The sequence below is a fragment of the Tyto alba genome, unplaced genomic scaffold, assembly GCF_018691265.1.
Source record: "Tyto alba isolate M040663 unplaced genomic scaffold, T.alba_DEE_v4.0 Super-Scaffold_45, whole genome shotgun sequence".
Taxonomy (NCBI): Eukaryota; Metazoa; Chordata; class Aves; order Strigiformes; family Tytonidae; genus Tyto; species Tyto alba.
This window is the reverse complement of record NW_024881321.1, coordinates 5,903,958-5,919,581: the sequence shown is the minus strand read 5'-3', so window position 1 is coordinate 5,919,581 and position 15,624 is coordinate 5,903,958. Positions and strand designations below refer to the sequence as shown.

The 15,624-nt window shown below is 44.5% G+C and overlaps 1 protein-coding gene across 1 annotated transcript in view; it reads left to right on the top strand.

The window, feature by feature from the left end:
- Positions 1-15,025: 15,025 nt before the first annotated feature.
- The window catches only part of DGKH (diacylglycerol kinase eta), a 167,225-nt gene continuing 166,626 nt past the window's right edge, over positions 15,026-15,624 (top strand). The window contains exon 1 of the mRNA XM_042806159.1: positions 15,026-15,151. Within this exon, the coding sequence (XP_042662093.1) occupies positions 15,095-15,151 (57 nt within the window). The 5' untranslated portion in view covers positions 15,026-15,094. The remainder of the gene's footprint in view (positions 15,152-15,624) is intronic.

Sequence of the window (15,624 nt, the reverse complement as noted above, 5' to 3'; positions counted from 1 at the left end):
CCTTCCTGCTGCTCAGTCCCACCGACATACCTCTCCTCATTACTTCCACTTCCCTTCCCATGACAGATAAATAGAACTGAATAACTGCGTGCCTTCACCACTTTTACATGTTAGTCCCAATCCCCTGTGATAACTCTCACCAGCTCAGGCATAGACTTTGCCCTGCAGAATTCAAAACCAGTAGCTAAGTGGCAGCAGGAGGAAATATGAAAGGAAGTGGCACTGCCCAAGTACAAAAGGTGGAGCGCTAAAGTCCACCTTCTTATGGCAAAACGGGTTGGTGTGATGGGACTGAACTTCCCATGCACATCTATGGCATGAACCAGCTGTGAATGGATGACTGAGATCTTGGACTTCTCCTCCCTTCTACACTCATCAGGAGAGTTGATTAAAAAGAAAAAAAAAAAAAAAAAAAACAAAAAACCAGGAAGCTCGATGCACCCTTAAGGGACAATTAGCTGATCAAATCAGTAATGACGTACCTCTCTTTCGTTGTTTGTCCTCATTTCATTTGCTAAGCAAGAATTTTCCTGGGTCTGTGTGGTGCCCTAAATTAAAAACGTTCCCATTTTTTTGATAGCTGCAGCTTCCTCAGCTTCAACGATTCAACGTGTACAATTGTTATCAGCACTGGGCAGGCTCTGCATGTTTCTACCCTGTGATCTCAGAGGGAGCCGATTTTATCCCTGTAACTGTGGATTTCTAAGGCTCCCCAAGAAAGTGGAGGCTACAGACAGATGTGAATAACTTTTTTAGACAGGTCTGTTTCAAATGAGTTGTATCAGAGATAGTAAGATGCAAGTAAGCAACATGTTTGATCTCATAGTAAACAAGCTTATGAAAATAGTTAAAAATTAAAAATCATCTTACAGCTTCTGCACAGCCCTGTTTGAAGACCCACTTAGTAACATTAAGTGGAAAACACCAGCTCAAGGCAAAGCTGGCAGCTGTCCTTCCCTGCTCAAAGGCACTGGACTTAGACAAGCCTGGTAGGGCTTATCTTCACACCCCCCAGAAGATGTGAGTAACAGCTCCTTCTCCCTTCCAGAGGCCAAACAGAAAGATTTCCACAACCAGAGCAGAGTGCCTGAGGGCTGCTTGGAGCTACAGTGCTATTTTTCTTCCCTGTTAGCCTTGCAGAGGGTTGGTTTTTTGTCTGTTTTAATGGTAAGGGATGTTCTGCAAAGTTCTGTACGTCAGTGTCACATTTGTCTCTGAATCTGTTGTTGTAACCCAATGCAAAATAGGCTATTTGTGTGGCTTTTAGGAAGAAGTCAAAACATACAAGTTCTATTTATACACCTAGGTGAGTTGATGAAAGGGGTTAATTGTATCCCAAATACTTGGAAACATTAATCATTGCATCGTTAATAGCAGCAGGAACACTTTTCATCATCCCTTTAGACATCTGGTTTCACAAAGATTTCTCAAACAGAATGTATTTTCTTCCATGTTCAAAGGGTTTGGGTGGTGAGATTTTTTTCTGCAGCCTGGTACTGATAGGTGTCTGCTCATGGAAAAAATGCAGACCTGGCTTTGGATGAAAGTCTGCTTCTCCCTGGAACCCATGCTATACAATTCAGTTCTCCGAAACCAAGAAGGATGATGGAAGGAGGTATACTACCTGAAGAACTTCAATGCATTGGAAAGCAGGATTCTGTACTTCCCCCAAGAAGATAACTCCACCCAGTAGTTCAAAGGTAGCTTAGGAACAGACACTGCTGATGTATGGATCAAGTTTTCCTTCCTATGGCAGTTGTGAGGGTGATGCTATGTGAGGTGGAAAAAGAGCTGGGAGCATCTCTAGGCTTGGCTTGCCTAATGCTTTCCACTGTTAGGGATATCAGGGCCTTGTTTGAAAGGAGGTGTTTGGAAACACAGCAGGGAAATTCCTTAAAATACAGATGAGTTATTTTGCATGTCCCATAAAGATCTGAACACAGCTTTGCCACACCAGAGAGGGAAGGTATGCAGAGAGGATCAGAGTCAACATGGTTTGTCAACTAAGCCATGTTCATGCTGACTGACTTCTCTACTGCTAGTCCATATGGATGGGAAGTGAAAGGTAATGTGTCAAGCCGCTAAGAAGGGTTACTACAAATGAAGACTATAAAGAAATACCAAGTGGCTTCTCATCTAGTGAATAGCAAGTACCTGTAATTTGAATGAATCAGGAGGAAAAAATAGGCTGTAATGAGAGACTGGCTCAGACTAGGCATTTGCACAACAGGACAATATTGAGTTTACACAGACTGCCTTAATTTTGGCTTTTCTTACCTCTACGACTGCTTCCTTCTGTAGCCTCAACATGCTTTTAAGGCAATTATTCCACCATATGCAATGCACGGCTCATATTATGAACTAGTGCAGCTTATTTATGGGGGCACATAGTCTTGTAGTTGAATATCATGTGGGTTAAGGAATGTTAAAGAAGAGTGTCTTGAGGTATACATGGATGATATTTCCTGGAAAGCATCCTCAAGTATTTTAATCTATGTATTTTCTCAATGTGGGATGAAAAGGAGCCAAAAAAAAAAAAAAAAAAAAAAAAAGGCAAGATTTATTCTATGACTGTATGAGAGACTGTGTTCTGAAGCTACATGGGAATGGGAGCCCTTGGACCTCCTAGTAAAAGAAGAAAAAGATGGTCAGACTTATTGTGTATTTTTATTAGGTGGTGCTTTCAGGGGTCTTCAAAATGATACTCCAAAAACTACCCAGTAATATTGTGAATTCTGTGCTTTGAGGACTTGGCACGCAACTGTTCTAGCTACATGGAGGTCAATGCCTCTTCATAAAGACTTGAGCCTTTGTGGATTCACTTAATAAAAGCCATATGAAATTCAGCAGATCAGAAGGTGACACTCCCCTGCCTGGGACTGTTCCGTGCCCTGAAACAGGTTTTTTAAAAATATTTTTAAAATGTAGAGTAATGAGATAGAACCTGATCTGGCTTTCACTGGGGCAAGTTCATCTACTGCCATGAAGATCAGTGGTCTCATTCCAGATTTCCACCACAAGGACTGTGCTCACTCTCTGTCCAGATTTCTTGGAAGTCCTTGTTTCTCATGCTACCTACATTGTAAATTCTGATACTATGATTCCAGACTGTCCAAGGCATTCATCTTTAAAAATCAGGCCACCAGAATTCATTCCCATACTGACCATACTGATGCCTATATTGCTGGGCTTTATGAAATATTCCCTCCCAAGCTAATTTCAAAGTGCATCTTTGTCACCATGACTCCTCCGAGCTTTGAAAAATAATATAATCATTGTGGCCCAACCTACAACCAACTCACCTTTATGGTTTCTAAAATTGCTCAGTCAGTTGACAAAGAAGTTATTCATTCTTGCAGATCATTAATTTACTACCACTACTATCATCTTTAATTGGCGTGCCCAGCTCACAGAGCACCCTCCCAAACCCCAGAACTTGATGTAGGTCAAATGTAAGGGAATTTAACTTCTTCCAAATAATGGTCTACACCTAAAGAGACACAACTTAACTTTGAAACAGGAAGTTCAAAGTAAACCATCCTTACCTCCAGCTATTTTCCTGAAAGTGTTCCTGTTTTGGCTGGTATTTTTGTTTGCTTGTTTTTTTCTTTTCAGGAATCAACGGCAATTTCAAAGGTATCCCAGAGCTTGGCAGTACTACCATTTGTGGTTGGAGAGAGGCATAAGGAGATTACTCTTCAGTGTCTCCTTTTTAACTCTCCGTTCAGCTTGGCTCTCAAGCTGTGGTTTGACAATACAGTGAATCTGTTTTAGGGGGCACTTAATGTCAGATCTCAAAGCCACTGTAATCATAAGAATGTGATACACTGGTACAAAGCCACTCCACTGATTCAGATTTGTCAACAATATATTGAAGAGAGAATTTTGTCCTAGCAGATTTAATGTAGAGCAAGTATTCTCTGTCTAGGCAACTCTAACTTCATGCTGTCTTCCCGCAGCCAGCATAAAATCAACATAAAATTATGAAGTGAATGTAAACACAGTGCTGTGTGCTCTGGCTAAACCAAACGAAATGGAATCATATGCTTTTGCCTGATTTTGATCAAATTTGTACTGCTACATGACGTATAACCACATAGAGCTGGTATTAAATGATCACAGAACTGCTGTCTCAGTAGTCCACGAAAGCAACAACTCTGTGGTTAGAAAATTAAAGATATTTCATCTTAGCATCTGCTCTTCATTTAGAATTACAAACACCCTCATCAGTGGAAGCTGTCATATCTAATAAATAGACAGCTTCGATCATTACCATCTAGGATGTCATTGGGAGCATAAGACAGAAGATGCAGAAAATGTGCCTCAGCTGTAGGATTCTTAATGCTCTGCTTTTTATAGTGACCCAGACCTCCTCTAATGACAAAAAATAGTGCTTTTGGGACGGGATGAGGATATTCGTATGCCCCTATTTGCTCTAATAAAATAGATTTTTTTTTTCTAACCTGCAGAAGATGTATCATATTTCCATGATTATAAACTCAGAAGATTCCCTGGTGATTATCTAGTCAGTAGAGATCATGCACTATATATTCATCCACAGAATAGTGGTGGTTGGTTATTTAGTTCTCTATGGAGCAACTCATAAGAAACAGCTGAGTTTGAATGAGAACTTCTTTTAAAACAACACCCAATCTTTTATTTAAAAATTCTGAACCACAAACCTTGGTATGTTATTCCAATGATTAATTTATCCTTGCTTTAAAATCTGTCTTTTTTTCTAGACCTAATTTTAACCTTACAGTATGTAGCACTTCTGACAGCTCATATGTAGAGTGAAGAACCCCCTTAACCGCTTTCCTGTTTTGGGACCTCCAAGCTTTGATTAAGTTGTCTCTCAACTTCTCTTGTTAATCATAACAAACTCCTTGAGTCTTTAACTATAAATAATGTTTTGTGGGCTTTCATGTGCTTTGCAGGCTCTTCCTTTCACCCTTCCTAAACAATAGTCATCTGTCTTGGACTGTGGACAACAGCACCAGATGCAATACTGCAGCTGCGTGTACCTCAGTACCAAGCACAGAGGCACTATCACTCACTCACAAATACCAGAAATTCTTCTGTTCATAGATCCAATTCTACTCATAAATCCAATTTACCGTTTGATTCTGGCTGTAGATCTTACACAGCTGATTAATCACCGTGACCCCTAAGACCTTTTCAAAATCAAGGCATCCCCTAAAGAATCACCCATAAAGATAAGTGTTTCCTACAGACTTTAAGTGCACAGCTTTGCATTCTGCGGTTTAGAAATATATTTGCTTTTGTTCATCTCACCAGACAATCAAAATCATTTATTTCAATGATTTGCCCTGTTCATGATTTACCATCCCCTTGGTCTTCATGACATCTGCAAATATTATCACTTAAAGGCTGCCTGTCTCTGATTCCTTCTTTCCGTGTTTCCATGGGATTCAGACACTTTCATCTTAGAAACTGGTGCCTAATAAATCTGGCTGACCAGAAACTGCTTAGTCTCTTTTAGGTTCATCGGGATGGTACTTTTCCATTCAAGCCACAAACCTTTCCTCCTGGCATAGCTTCACCCGCTGGTCACAAACATGAAACCCCCTCTAAGTTTCACAAACCTCACGCAGAAAAAAAGGTTGGTTGTAATTCATATCCTTGTCCCTATGCTGTATGAGTGCAGAGAAACATAAAGCAAAAAGCTTCTCCGAACTTTGTCCTTAATTTACCCTTTTGCTGTTCATCTGGTCAAAAATGTATCTGCTGGTCACCATTGCCTTGCTCCACCCTTCCTGGCGAGGGAAGAAGGAGCTCCTCAGGTCTTCACAGCCCAGAGGATCCATTCACAGTGACACAAGCAAACAGAGCCATCTCCCCCCCTGCGCAGGGTCTCCCAGCCCAGTGGGTACCACACTCCCAGCAATCGGGGAGACCAAACACCCCTTCCCCGCCGTCCCACACCCTCTGTGCCTGGGGCTGGCAGGACCCACCAGCACGCACCCTTCCTCCATCCAGCAGCCAGAGATTTCCATCATTATCGGAAAAATCCGACAGGTTTTCCTTCGCCTCCCTGTGAAGTAAGATTTTAGGACCAACCAAATCTAATTTAGGTTGGTCCTGAAATACGAAGGAGCAGGGAGAAGTATATACGCCTGGATATGCTTCTATTTGGCAGTAGTAATGCAGATTGGTAAATTCTATTGATAAACTACTTACACCTGTAACAATACATACTTATTCATTACACCTCGTTGTAGTATTAAAAATATCAAAATTTGAACTGTGCAAATCTTCAATAAGACAATCCAATATCTTTCCCTAAAAGCAAAGATAAACATTCTTCACATATGACTTCCACAGTAAATGACATGATGATGGTCAATTATTATTTTATTATTTTTAACACAAGTCTTCAATAAAGGTTTTTATAATATTGACTCCTGTACACTTCAGCTTTATTAATATAAAATACACAGAAATGTCCCTTTTATTTACTTTTTCATTTATCTAAATGGGGCTTGGCTATGTCTAGCCAATGTTAATTTAGAGCTCTCCCATACGCTATGGCTGTCTCATGGATTAAAACTCTTTAAATTAGAAATATAACTTAAACAAGGTTAAAGTAGAAAAATGTACTTTCTTTTCTGGTAAGTCATGTGCCATCCTCCCTTTATTAAAAATTAAAAATAGCTATGCAAACCATCCAATGGGTTCCCTTGAAAGTAATAGGGGAACACTATCAGAGCAATGTCAGAATTCTAACTCCATATTAAATAAGTTAATAGACTCTATGAAAAACTTTGTGGAGCAATTTGTCCCTGAGATAATTGAATTTAAATCACAAGAATTATAGTAAGAATTAATTTAATCTTGCTATACTTGGCTCAATTACTAAAAGCATCAGTTTTACTTAATATTGATATTTGTGGAGTTACTGACTTATTTTATTTGCTACTGTCAGAAAATGGATCATCTTAGAAAAGTAAACAGACATCCTTCATTCTCCGCTCTGTTTCTCATAGCCATCTCTCTTGCTTCTTTCATGCTTTCTCTATAGATCAAATATTTCTCTTCTCAAATCTGTCAATTTGCAAGGTTCCCCACTGAGAGTATGTGCTCTCAGCATGTGCTGGAAGTGAAATAAATGGGACAAACTGCGTGCTTAGAAGCAACCATATACCTCACTGGCTTGGCCACAAAAATGCTCTGCGGTTTTCAGCACTACATCCACCAACTCTTGTGAAAACTATTTTTTTTTTTTTGCTATGACAACAATATTTGGCTCAGTATTCTCTACTTCATCTTCAAAGATCAGGACCACGGCCACAAGTCCATCTCACTTATTTGGGATGACCACACGGCTGCATTTATGCTCCCTCACGACTTCACACACATCTTGTTAATTCTTCCTTTCACTTATGCAAGCAATAAAACCTCCACTGGGATAAGTTTGTCTCTTCCTCTTTCCTCTATTAAGCAGGGGCTTTTTCTGAAAAAAAAATCTGGTTTATTTTTTTATTTGGACATGGACCATGATAGACAGCAAGAAGACAACCAACCAAAATAGGAATTTTACATATTGATTTGCAGTAATTGGAAAGATCTCAAATATTGTGCTTAGTAGAACACATAAAAAGATAAAAGGAATGGCTCCATCTCAGTGCCAAGTTTTTGGGTGGGCTAAATTCTTTCAATTTTCCATACAAATAATTTTGCCACCTGTTTTCTCCTTTTTAGGCATCAGGAGGGAGGCAAAGCTCTTTTCCCCCACCCTAACTTTGCTATTATAAACCTTTAGTGGTTTAGAGATAGTTTAAATAAAACATTTACTCTTGTTCTGAACATTCTAGAATTAATATATTTATTAATTTGTATGTAATTTTAAAGTATCACATTAGTAACCCTTAAGCTTTACTATTTGCTTCTCTTTCTCTTTTAAAATAACCATTTGTCAGAAGTTGCATCTGCAAGGTCTGAATGAATTTAAAGAAGCAGATACTTATGTTTGTGCCAGGCTTCCCAAAGACTGTAACCACAAATGCAAAACTCCATCAGAGTTATTTGGCTCATATGTAAAAATGAGATGAAGATACATACTGTGTTTAATCAGTTCAGTTCTTGCATTATGAAGCGAAACTTTAAAAAGGGAGAAAAAGGAGGAGCTCATGAATTACTGATCCATCACATAAACTTCAATTCTCCCCAAAATAACAGTAAACCATTTGTAAGTATTTAAAAGCTAGCAGGGAGGGGTGTAACCAATACAGGTTTTTCAAGGACAAATAATATCAAACATTATGGGGTCTTGAGGGAACTGGCGGATGAAGTGTCTAAGCTACTATTCATCAAATTTGAGAAGTTGTGGCACTGTGGTGAAGTTTCCACCGACTGTAAAAATGGAAACATAACCCCCATTTTTAAAAAGGGGAAAAAAAGAAGACTCAAGGAACTACAGGCCAGTCAGTCTCACCTCTGTGCCCAGAAAGACCATGGAGCAGATCCTCCTGGAAGCTGTGCTAAGGCACACGGAAAATAAGGAGGTGATTGGTGACAGCCCACAAGGCTTCACTGGGGGCAAATCGTGCCTGACATATTTGGTGGCCTTCTACGAGGGTGTTACAGTGTTGGTGGATAACTGACGTCATCTACCTGGACTTGAGCAAAGCGTTTGACACTGTCCTGCACAACATCCTTGTTTCTAAAATGGAGAGACATGGATTTGATGGATGGACCATGCAGTGGACAAGGAATTGGATGGATAGTCACAGTCACAGTGTTGTGGTCAACTGCTCAATTTCTGAGTAGATAGTGGTGACGAGTGGTGTTCCTCAGGGGTCAGTATTGGGACCAATGCTGTTTAACAGCTTTGTTGGAAACGGACAGTGGATTGAGTGCACCCTCAGCAAGTCTGCTGACAACACCAAGCTGTGTGGTGTGGTTGACATGCTGGAGGGAAGGGATGCCATCCAGAGGGACCTTGACAGGATTGAGAGGTGGGCCCATGCAAACCTCATGAAGTTCAACAAGGCCAAGTGCAAGGGCCTGCATGAGAATCAAGGCAATCCCAAGCACAAATACAGGCTGGGCGATGAGTGGACTGAGAGCAGCTCTGCAGAGAAGGACTTGGGGGTATTGGTGGATGGAAAACTAAGTATGAGCCAGCCATGTGTGCTCACAGCCCAGAAAGCCAACCATGTCCTGGGCTGCATCAAGAGAAGTGTGGCCAGCAGGTTGAGAGTGGTGATTGTCCCCCTCTACTCTGCTCTTGTGAGACCCCACCTGGAGTACTGTGTCCAGCTGTGGGGCCCCAACATAAGGAGGACATGGACCTGCTCAAGACGGGCCAGAGGAGGCCACGAAAATGATCGGGGATCTGGATCACCTCCCCTATGAGAACAGGCTAAAAGAGTTGGGGTTGTTCAGCCTGGAGAAGAGAAGGCTCCGAGGAGACCTTATAGCGGCCTTCCAGTACTTAAAGGGGTCTACAAGAAGTATGAGGTGGGACTCTTTATCAGGGAGTGTAGTGATAGATTTAGATTAACTACAAGGAAGAAATTCTTTACTGTGAGGGTGCTGAGGCGCTGGCCCAGGGTGCCCAGAGCAGCTGTGGGTGCCCCCTCCCTGGAAGGGTTCCAGGCCAGGTTGGACGGGGCTGGGAGCACCCTGGGCTGGGGGAAGGGGGCCCTGCCCGGGGCAGGGGGCTTGGAACTAGATGATCTTTAAGGTCTCTTCCAACCCAAACCATTCTATGATGCTATGAAATCATGCTTGTGGATGGAGTACATGCCATGTTGATAGATTTACTAAAGCTTTTGCCACTGATGTGACATTTTCCTAGAAAACCACATTTCAGCTGAAATATTCCCTGGAGCTCACAGATCCAACGGCTCGCTGTCAGGAGGAAGCCCGGCTTCACATACAAGCTGGGAGGATCTTTCAATATCCTCATTAATGATCAGGGTGATCAACCAATGAGCATGTTCATTACACCTGGACAAACCCAGGCCGATGTTGTTTAAGGTGAGGCCTTAGCTGGAGCAGGGTGCTGGATGGGTACTACATGTCAAGTGAGGCACAGGCAACACCTCTGGAAGCGTTAGCTGAGAGGTCAATGCTGAGAATGAAATTGAGCCAGTTAAGGGTAGAAATGTGTGACAACAGCCTCCAAATGCATCAAAAGTTATCACTGAAGAGGCATGGAATGGGATCTCCATGTGCATGGGGGATGAGATGAAAATTGCAGCACAGCAGATTTAGGTCGTTCACTAACTACATCCACCAGACAGGACAGAAAGCCCTGGCTGTCAGGGTTTGAACAGGCAATGCCTGTAGAGGATGGTTTGCATACAGTTGGTGCTTCCTTGGGCCAAGAGACTGGAGTCAATGACTCTTTCCAACAGTATTTTTATGAAACCAGCCATGGCAAGCCAGAATGCCTTAAATCTGGTTCAGCAATATCCTTAAGTGAATGTATTATTACATGCCCTCAGCCATTGGCACTGGCAGAGCGAAAGTTAGCAGCAGTTTAAGAAATTGCCACCTGCAGCCATCTGTGCTTTCACATCATTTTTCTGCTATTTTTCAGGGTCCCTGTTGCATCTCCAAGAGCAAGTCAGGGTGGCCAAAGGGGTGGGATGACAAACACACCCCACCCAGATGTCTCTGAATGAAGTCCATAGGGGAAATCAACACTTCAGCCCCATTAGCCCCTGATGCTGCTGCTCAGGAGGCACTGAGGTGGTTATCCACGCCAGCAGAACAAGCAGGAGATGCTGACGCCACGGGGTGGTGTGGTGTCAAAACTGAGAAAGAGAAATAGAAGTGGTGGGAGGGCAATGAAGTGGCCGGTGGAATGTCCCTCCAGAGCTCTGCTGCTGCTCCAGTAAAACACTTTTTTCCCAAGGCATTCTTCTCACTGTGATTTCTTTCTTCCTAAAGCTGTTCATTTAGAAAGTAGAAAAATTTCTGCCAGCTGCATAAATAATTTTCCCCCTTGTGAAACCCAGAATTCCAGGGAATTGTTTTCCTGTCTCTTACAAACAGAAAGTAGTGGGTTTCAAGGCAGCTATCAGGACTTTTCGTACAAATGTTAGTGAAAAAATATACCTTTATTTTTTAAATGTTTTTCTTAGCTCATTCTGTTCCTTCAGTTCTATCTGAAGGGTTACCAGATTGAGAAATATGTGCATTTTGCTCTGCTCTTAATACATTTAGCATTTATTGACCCACTGTGGGTTGTTACTGCCTCTCTGTCTGGCAGGACAACTACCACGCTGATGAAATCCTACCTTTAAATGTTATGCAAAATTAATTAACAGGAAAAAAAAAAAAAAAAAAAAAGGCCAACTGACATGTTTACAATGAAGAGAATGAAGAACAACATTTCCTTGAAGAATTTACTCAAATTAGGCTTGTGTGCTGCGTGCCAAGAAAAGAAGGAAGTTTCATGTTAGCATAAACTGATGAAAATTAGTGTATACTCTTTATGCTAAAGACAACACTGGTGAAAAAATACAGAAAAATGTAAAAAGCTCATTCTTTTAATGTATTTCTACCTCAAATTAGGAAAAAAACTGAAAGTTCCTTTTTTTCCTCCCAGGGAATGGAAATACTTAAAGAGGTGTGGACTTTTTTGTGAACGTCTAAGCACAGCATCACAGTCAAAATCTGTATGTTTCAGTATGTCCAATATATCCAATATATTTTGCTTAGAAAAAGCAGGCATGTGTTACCATTTTCAATGTATTTAATGCAAAAAAAAAAGTCAATAATGAAACATTCGCTTTGTTGATCCAGTTTTCACTGAGTCATTAAGGGCAGGGAACGGAAGAGACAGAGGGAGATGAGGCATCTTTGAACACAGTAGATAGAACAGACTACCAAGAAATTCATCCCCAAATGTCTAGACTAAGTGGAAAAACTTGAAAAGAATAAAGAAAATAAACAGTCTAAACAAACAAGGCGACTTGGAACAGAATCAAAAAATCAGAATTAAATGAAACCAACCCCCAGGCTGTGTTGGAGATGTTTTGATGCAGTTTGGTAGACCAGCTAGGAGAATCGCTGACTGTTTTCAAGTCAGTTGAAAGACCTGCCTCCAGTGAGCTCTTCTCCCAACCCAACGTCCCCATCTTCTCAAGATGACAGTTGGTCACTCCTCATTTTAGCAGGCAGACCCTCTACCCCTTGCAAGCGAAACTTATCCTTGCCTTGGACCTGACTTCAGTTCTCTTGCCCCTCTGTAAATGTGGCAGCACGCTCATGAACAACAACAAAACAAACAAACAAACAAACAAACAAAAATCCTGTGATTCTGACATCTGTCTTCAAATCCCACGTCAGCTTTGACAGAATTACATTTTTCAGCAAAATACTTTGGCTATGATTTTCAGCCAGTTCAGCCAAGCAGCACAGAGCCCTCGGTCTCAGCAGAAACTGTGCTCTCCAACCTGATGAGCAGAGCTCACATGCGGGGAAATCATACGGGACAGGGCTCCTCAGCAAGGGCCAAAATCTTGTCTCCACAGAAGGAAGTGAAAAATCAAATCTGGCATTCAGGAGCCCGAAAGGGCAGGACTGAGCTGAAGTTTCATTGCGCGGGTTTCATTTAGACATGGCAGGATCTGTGCAGCAGTTGATGTTTGTCCTCCTTACCCAGCAAGACCTTGAAACGTACCTTCAACCTAAGTAGGTTGCTGTAATCTTCCGGGGCCTGTACTAGGTTTCCACTTATGGAAACCAAACTTTGAACTCAGGGGATGAAATGAGGTGAATGTAATTGCGTATCTATTCACAGGTATGAGATTCAGGGCACATGAAACAGAAAATGGGGTTGAAGGAACAACAAGAATCTGAATTTCAGGGCAAAAGGGTACATACAGTGCTTGAGCTGAAGAAGCATCTTCAAGTCACTTAAAGTTCCTGTATGTGAGTTTTCAGTTTTTCTGGTTCAGCAAGCAAGGAAATGTGAGGCGCTAGCATGACATATATTTCATGGCAGGCCAGTTTCGCCACAAATCCCCGGTATGGCCAAGGCTAAAGAGGCCAGATGTTGAGAGGTACAAACAATCATCATGTGAGATCCTCCAGTGCATCATGAGGAAAGGAGGGCAGCTGACTAATCTCACTCTGACACTCGTTCTTAGTGTAAAGCCCTTTATAGTATAACATTCCTCAGCACTAGCTCACACTCGGGACGAAGGGAAGGAGACCAGACATCCTCGGACAACTGTTGCCCACCAACAGCTTTACAAAGCTGCCTTCCAAAAAGCAAAATGCCCTAAGTCATCTTGTTTGCTTCCTTCTGAGGTTACACTCTTACCATCAAAGCAGTTCATCAACAGACCGCTGATAAACTTATCAAGAAAAATAGTTCCTTTTTCTACTGCTGGAAGAAATGCAGCAATTTTGGTTCCTCAAATGAGCTATATCGCTGGGGCACTTCTTTGGGCCTGGCTTAGGGGCACACCATCTTAACTTAATGGGATTTTTCTATAGGCTTAGTTAAGTGCATAGATAAGACTTCACCTTTTTTCAGTAATAGTGCTACTTTTTGTAAATTGCCAATGTATTTTGCAAAAGCTAGAGCTCAGGCGGTAGTGTGCCATTTTTTGGTATAAAAAAGCTTTAAAACCTTAGGAGAATGAATACGTCTCTAAATAAAACTATTACAAATACAAATTCCTTTCTTCTTTCTTGTGAAATCCAACTCCTTTTCTGATGTTTGCACTTACCAAGTAGTTGACCCAGAGACTACTTTTTGTAATCAAGCATGATAGCTGCGGATTCAATAAGGCAGGCTGGAATGAAAAGGAATATAGAAAAACTGGGGTGAAGGACACCGTGATTTTGGATGGTGACTGAGCTTTGTTTTCTCACTCTCTCTTCTGGTCCTACTCTTTCACGTATCCTGCTGTTCTGCAACACCAGAGAGGAACAAGTGAGTGAAAGCGCTGAGTTTGTGGGACATACAACATCCACTTGAAGAGTCTTAATACATTGGCTGGTGTTGGAGGGTGTTGCTGTTGAGCTAGTAAGCTGAGAAGACTGAAGTGTAGACCCTGTTTATTAATAAAAAGGCGTGATGGAGGGCAGAGAAATCCTGCTACTCCGTAAGGCTGGCGCGGTGGCCCTGGAAATGAAAGGCATCCCGCCTCAGACATGGCCTACGTGTCCGTGCTGTTTTTTCCTGAGTGGCCATGCCGTGTCCCAGCTCCCGTGGTCTTAAGGTACGTCTGGGACCACCCGGCGCCTCTGTGGGGGGAAGAAGGTTCCCCCAGGGGGGTTAAACCGAGGGTGCGGAGGGCTGTCCCAGCACCAGGCCCGTGACTTTTGACACCTCCTGGCCCCCAGCCCGGCTCGGAGAGGAGCGTTGTGAGGGGCTGCGCTCCCCACCTCCCCCACCCCCCCGGGGACACCCACCCGGGCCCGTGGGGGCCTCAGACCCCCAAGCCGGGGCTGAGGGATGGACTCAAAACCCCGGCGGGGCATGAGCGGCTGCGGGCGCACCGACGGGGGAGTTCCCCCCCCCCCCCCCCCCCCCCCATATTTTTCCCCCCCGGCGCCGCGGGGAGCATCCTCGCCCGCCGCGACGCCGACAACCGAAGCGGCTGTAAACCGGTTTATCCCCAAGGCGATTTGCCCGTAATCCTTCGGGTTTTCCCGGGGCGGGGAGGGGTTGCAGGGCGCCGGGGGGTGCACCCCTCCACACACCCACCCACCCGGGGCGGTGCCGCGGGTGGGCAGGGGGCGGCGGGGGTGGGCTCGGCGCCGTGTACCGGGGGAGACACGGCGGCGGCGGGGTGGGGGGGGATTGCGAGCGGCGCGGCAGCTGCAGGCCGGTTCCCCCGGGAGCCGGGGCTGAGCCCGGGGGCCGTGGGAGGGAGAGGAGCCAGGCGGGGAAGGGAGGAAGGGGGCCTGGACGGGGCCGGGGGGAGAAAAAGGGAGGAGCGGGGCCAAGGGGGGGGGGGGGGGGGGGGAAGGACGAGAGGCTCTGGGGAAGCGCTGCCAGCCGGGCGAGCGGCAAGGGAGGGGAGGCGCAGCCGCGCGTAACCTGCGCCGCTGCCTGTCGGCGCCCTCCCCGCGGAGGTAGGGGACCTGCCGCGGGGTGATGGAGGAGCGTGGGTCCCCTTCCTATAGCGCCCGCAGCCCCGCCTGGGAGGAGCTGGTAGGTACACGCGTGCCTTGCAGTTGCACAGGCGTTTCCTGCCTGTGTTGTTCAGCCGGGGGGGGGTGGTGGGGGGGGGGGGTGGTGGTGGGGGTTGTCGGGCTGTCATCCTCATCGCTGACCCCCCCCTCCTCCCCCTTCCCTTCTTCCGACCCCGCTCCGCCCCGGAGCCCGGCCGCCGGCTCTCGTCCTCGGGGTGGGATGGGGTGGGATGGCGCGGGGTGGGAGGGGAAAGCCTTTCTCCCCCGCCGTGTCCGGCCATTTGCCGCCGGGCTCGTCCCTCTGGGGGACGAGGAGTTCATTGCCCTTTCTTGAGTTTCACTGCCCGGGTGGAAAGCCTGGGATTAGCACCGAGAGCCTTGCCTCCAACTTTGCCGGGGGCGGGGGGGGGGGGGGGAGTGGTGTGTGTGGTGTGTGTGTTCGTGTGTTGGATGTTGATACCATTAAACACCTTCTTAGCCCAGCAAAAGCAA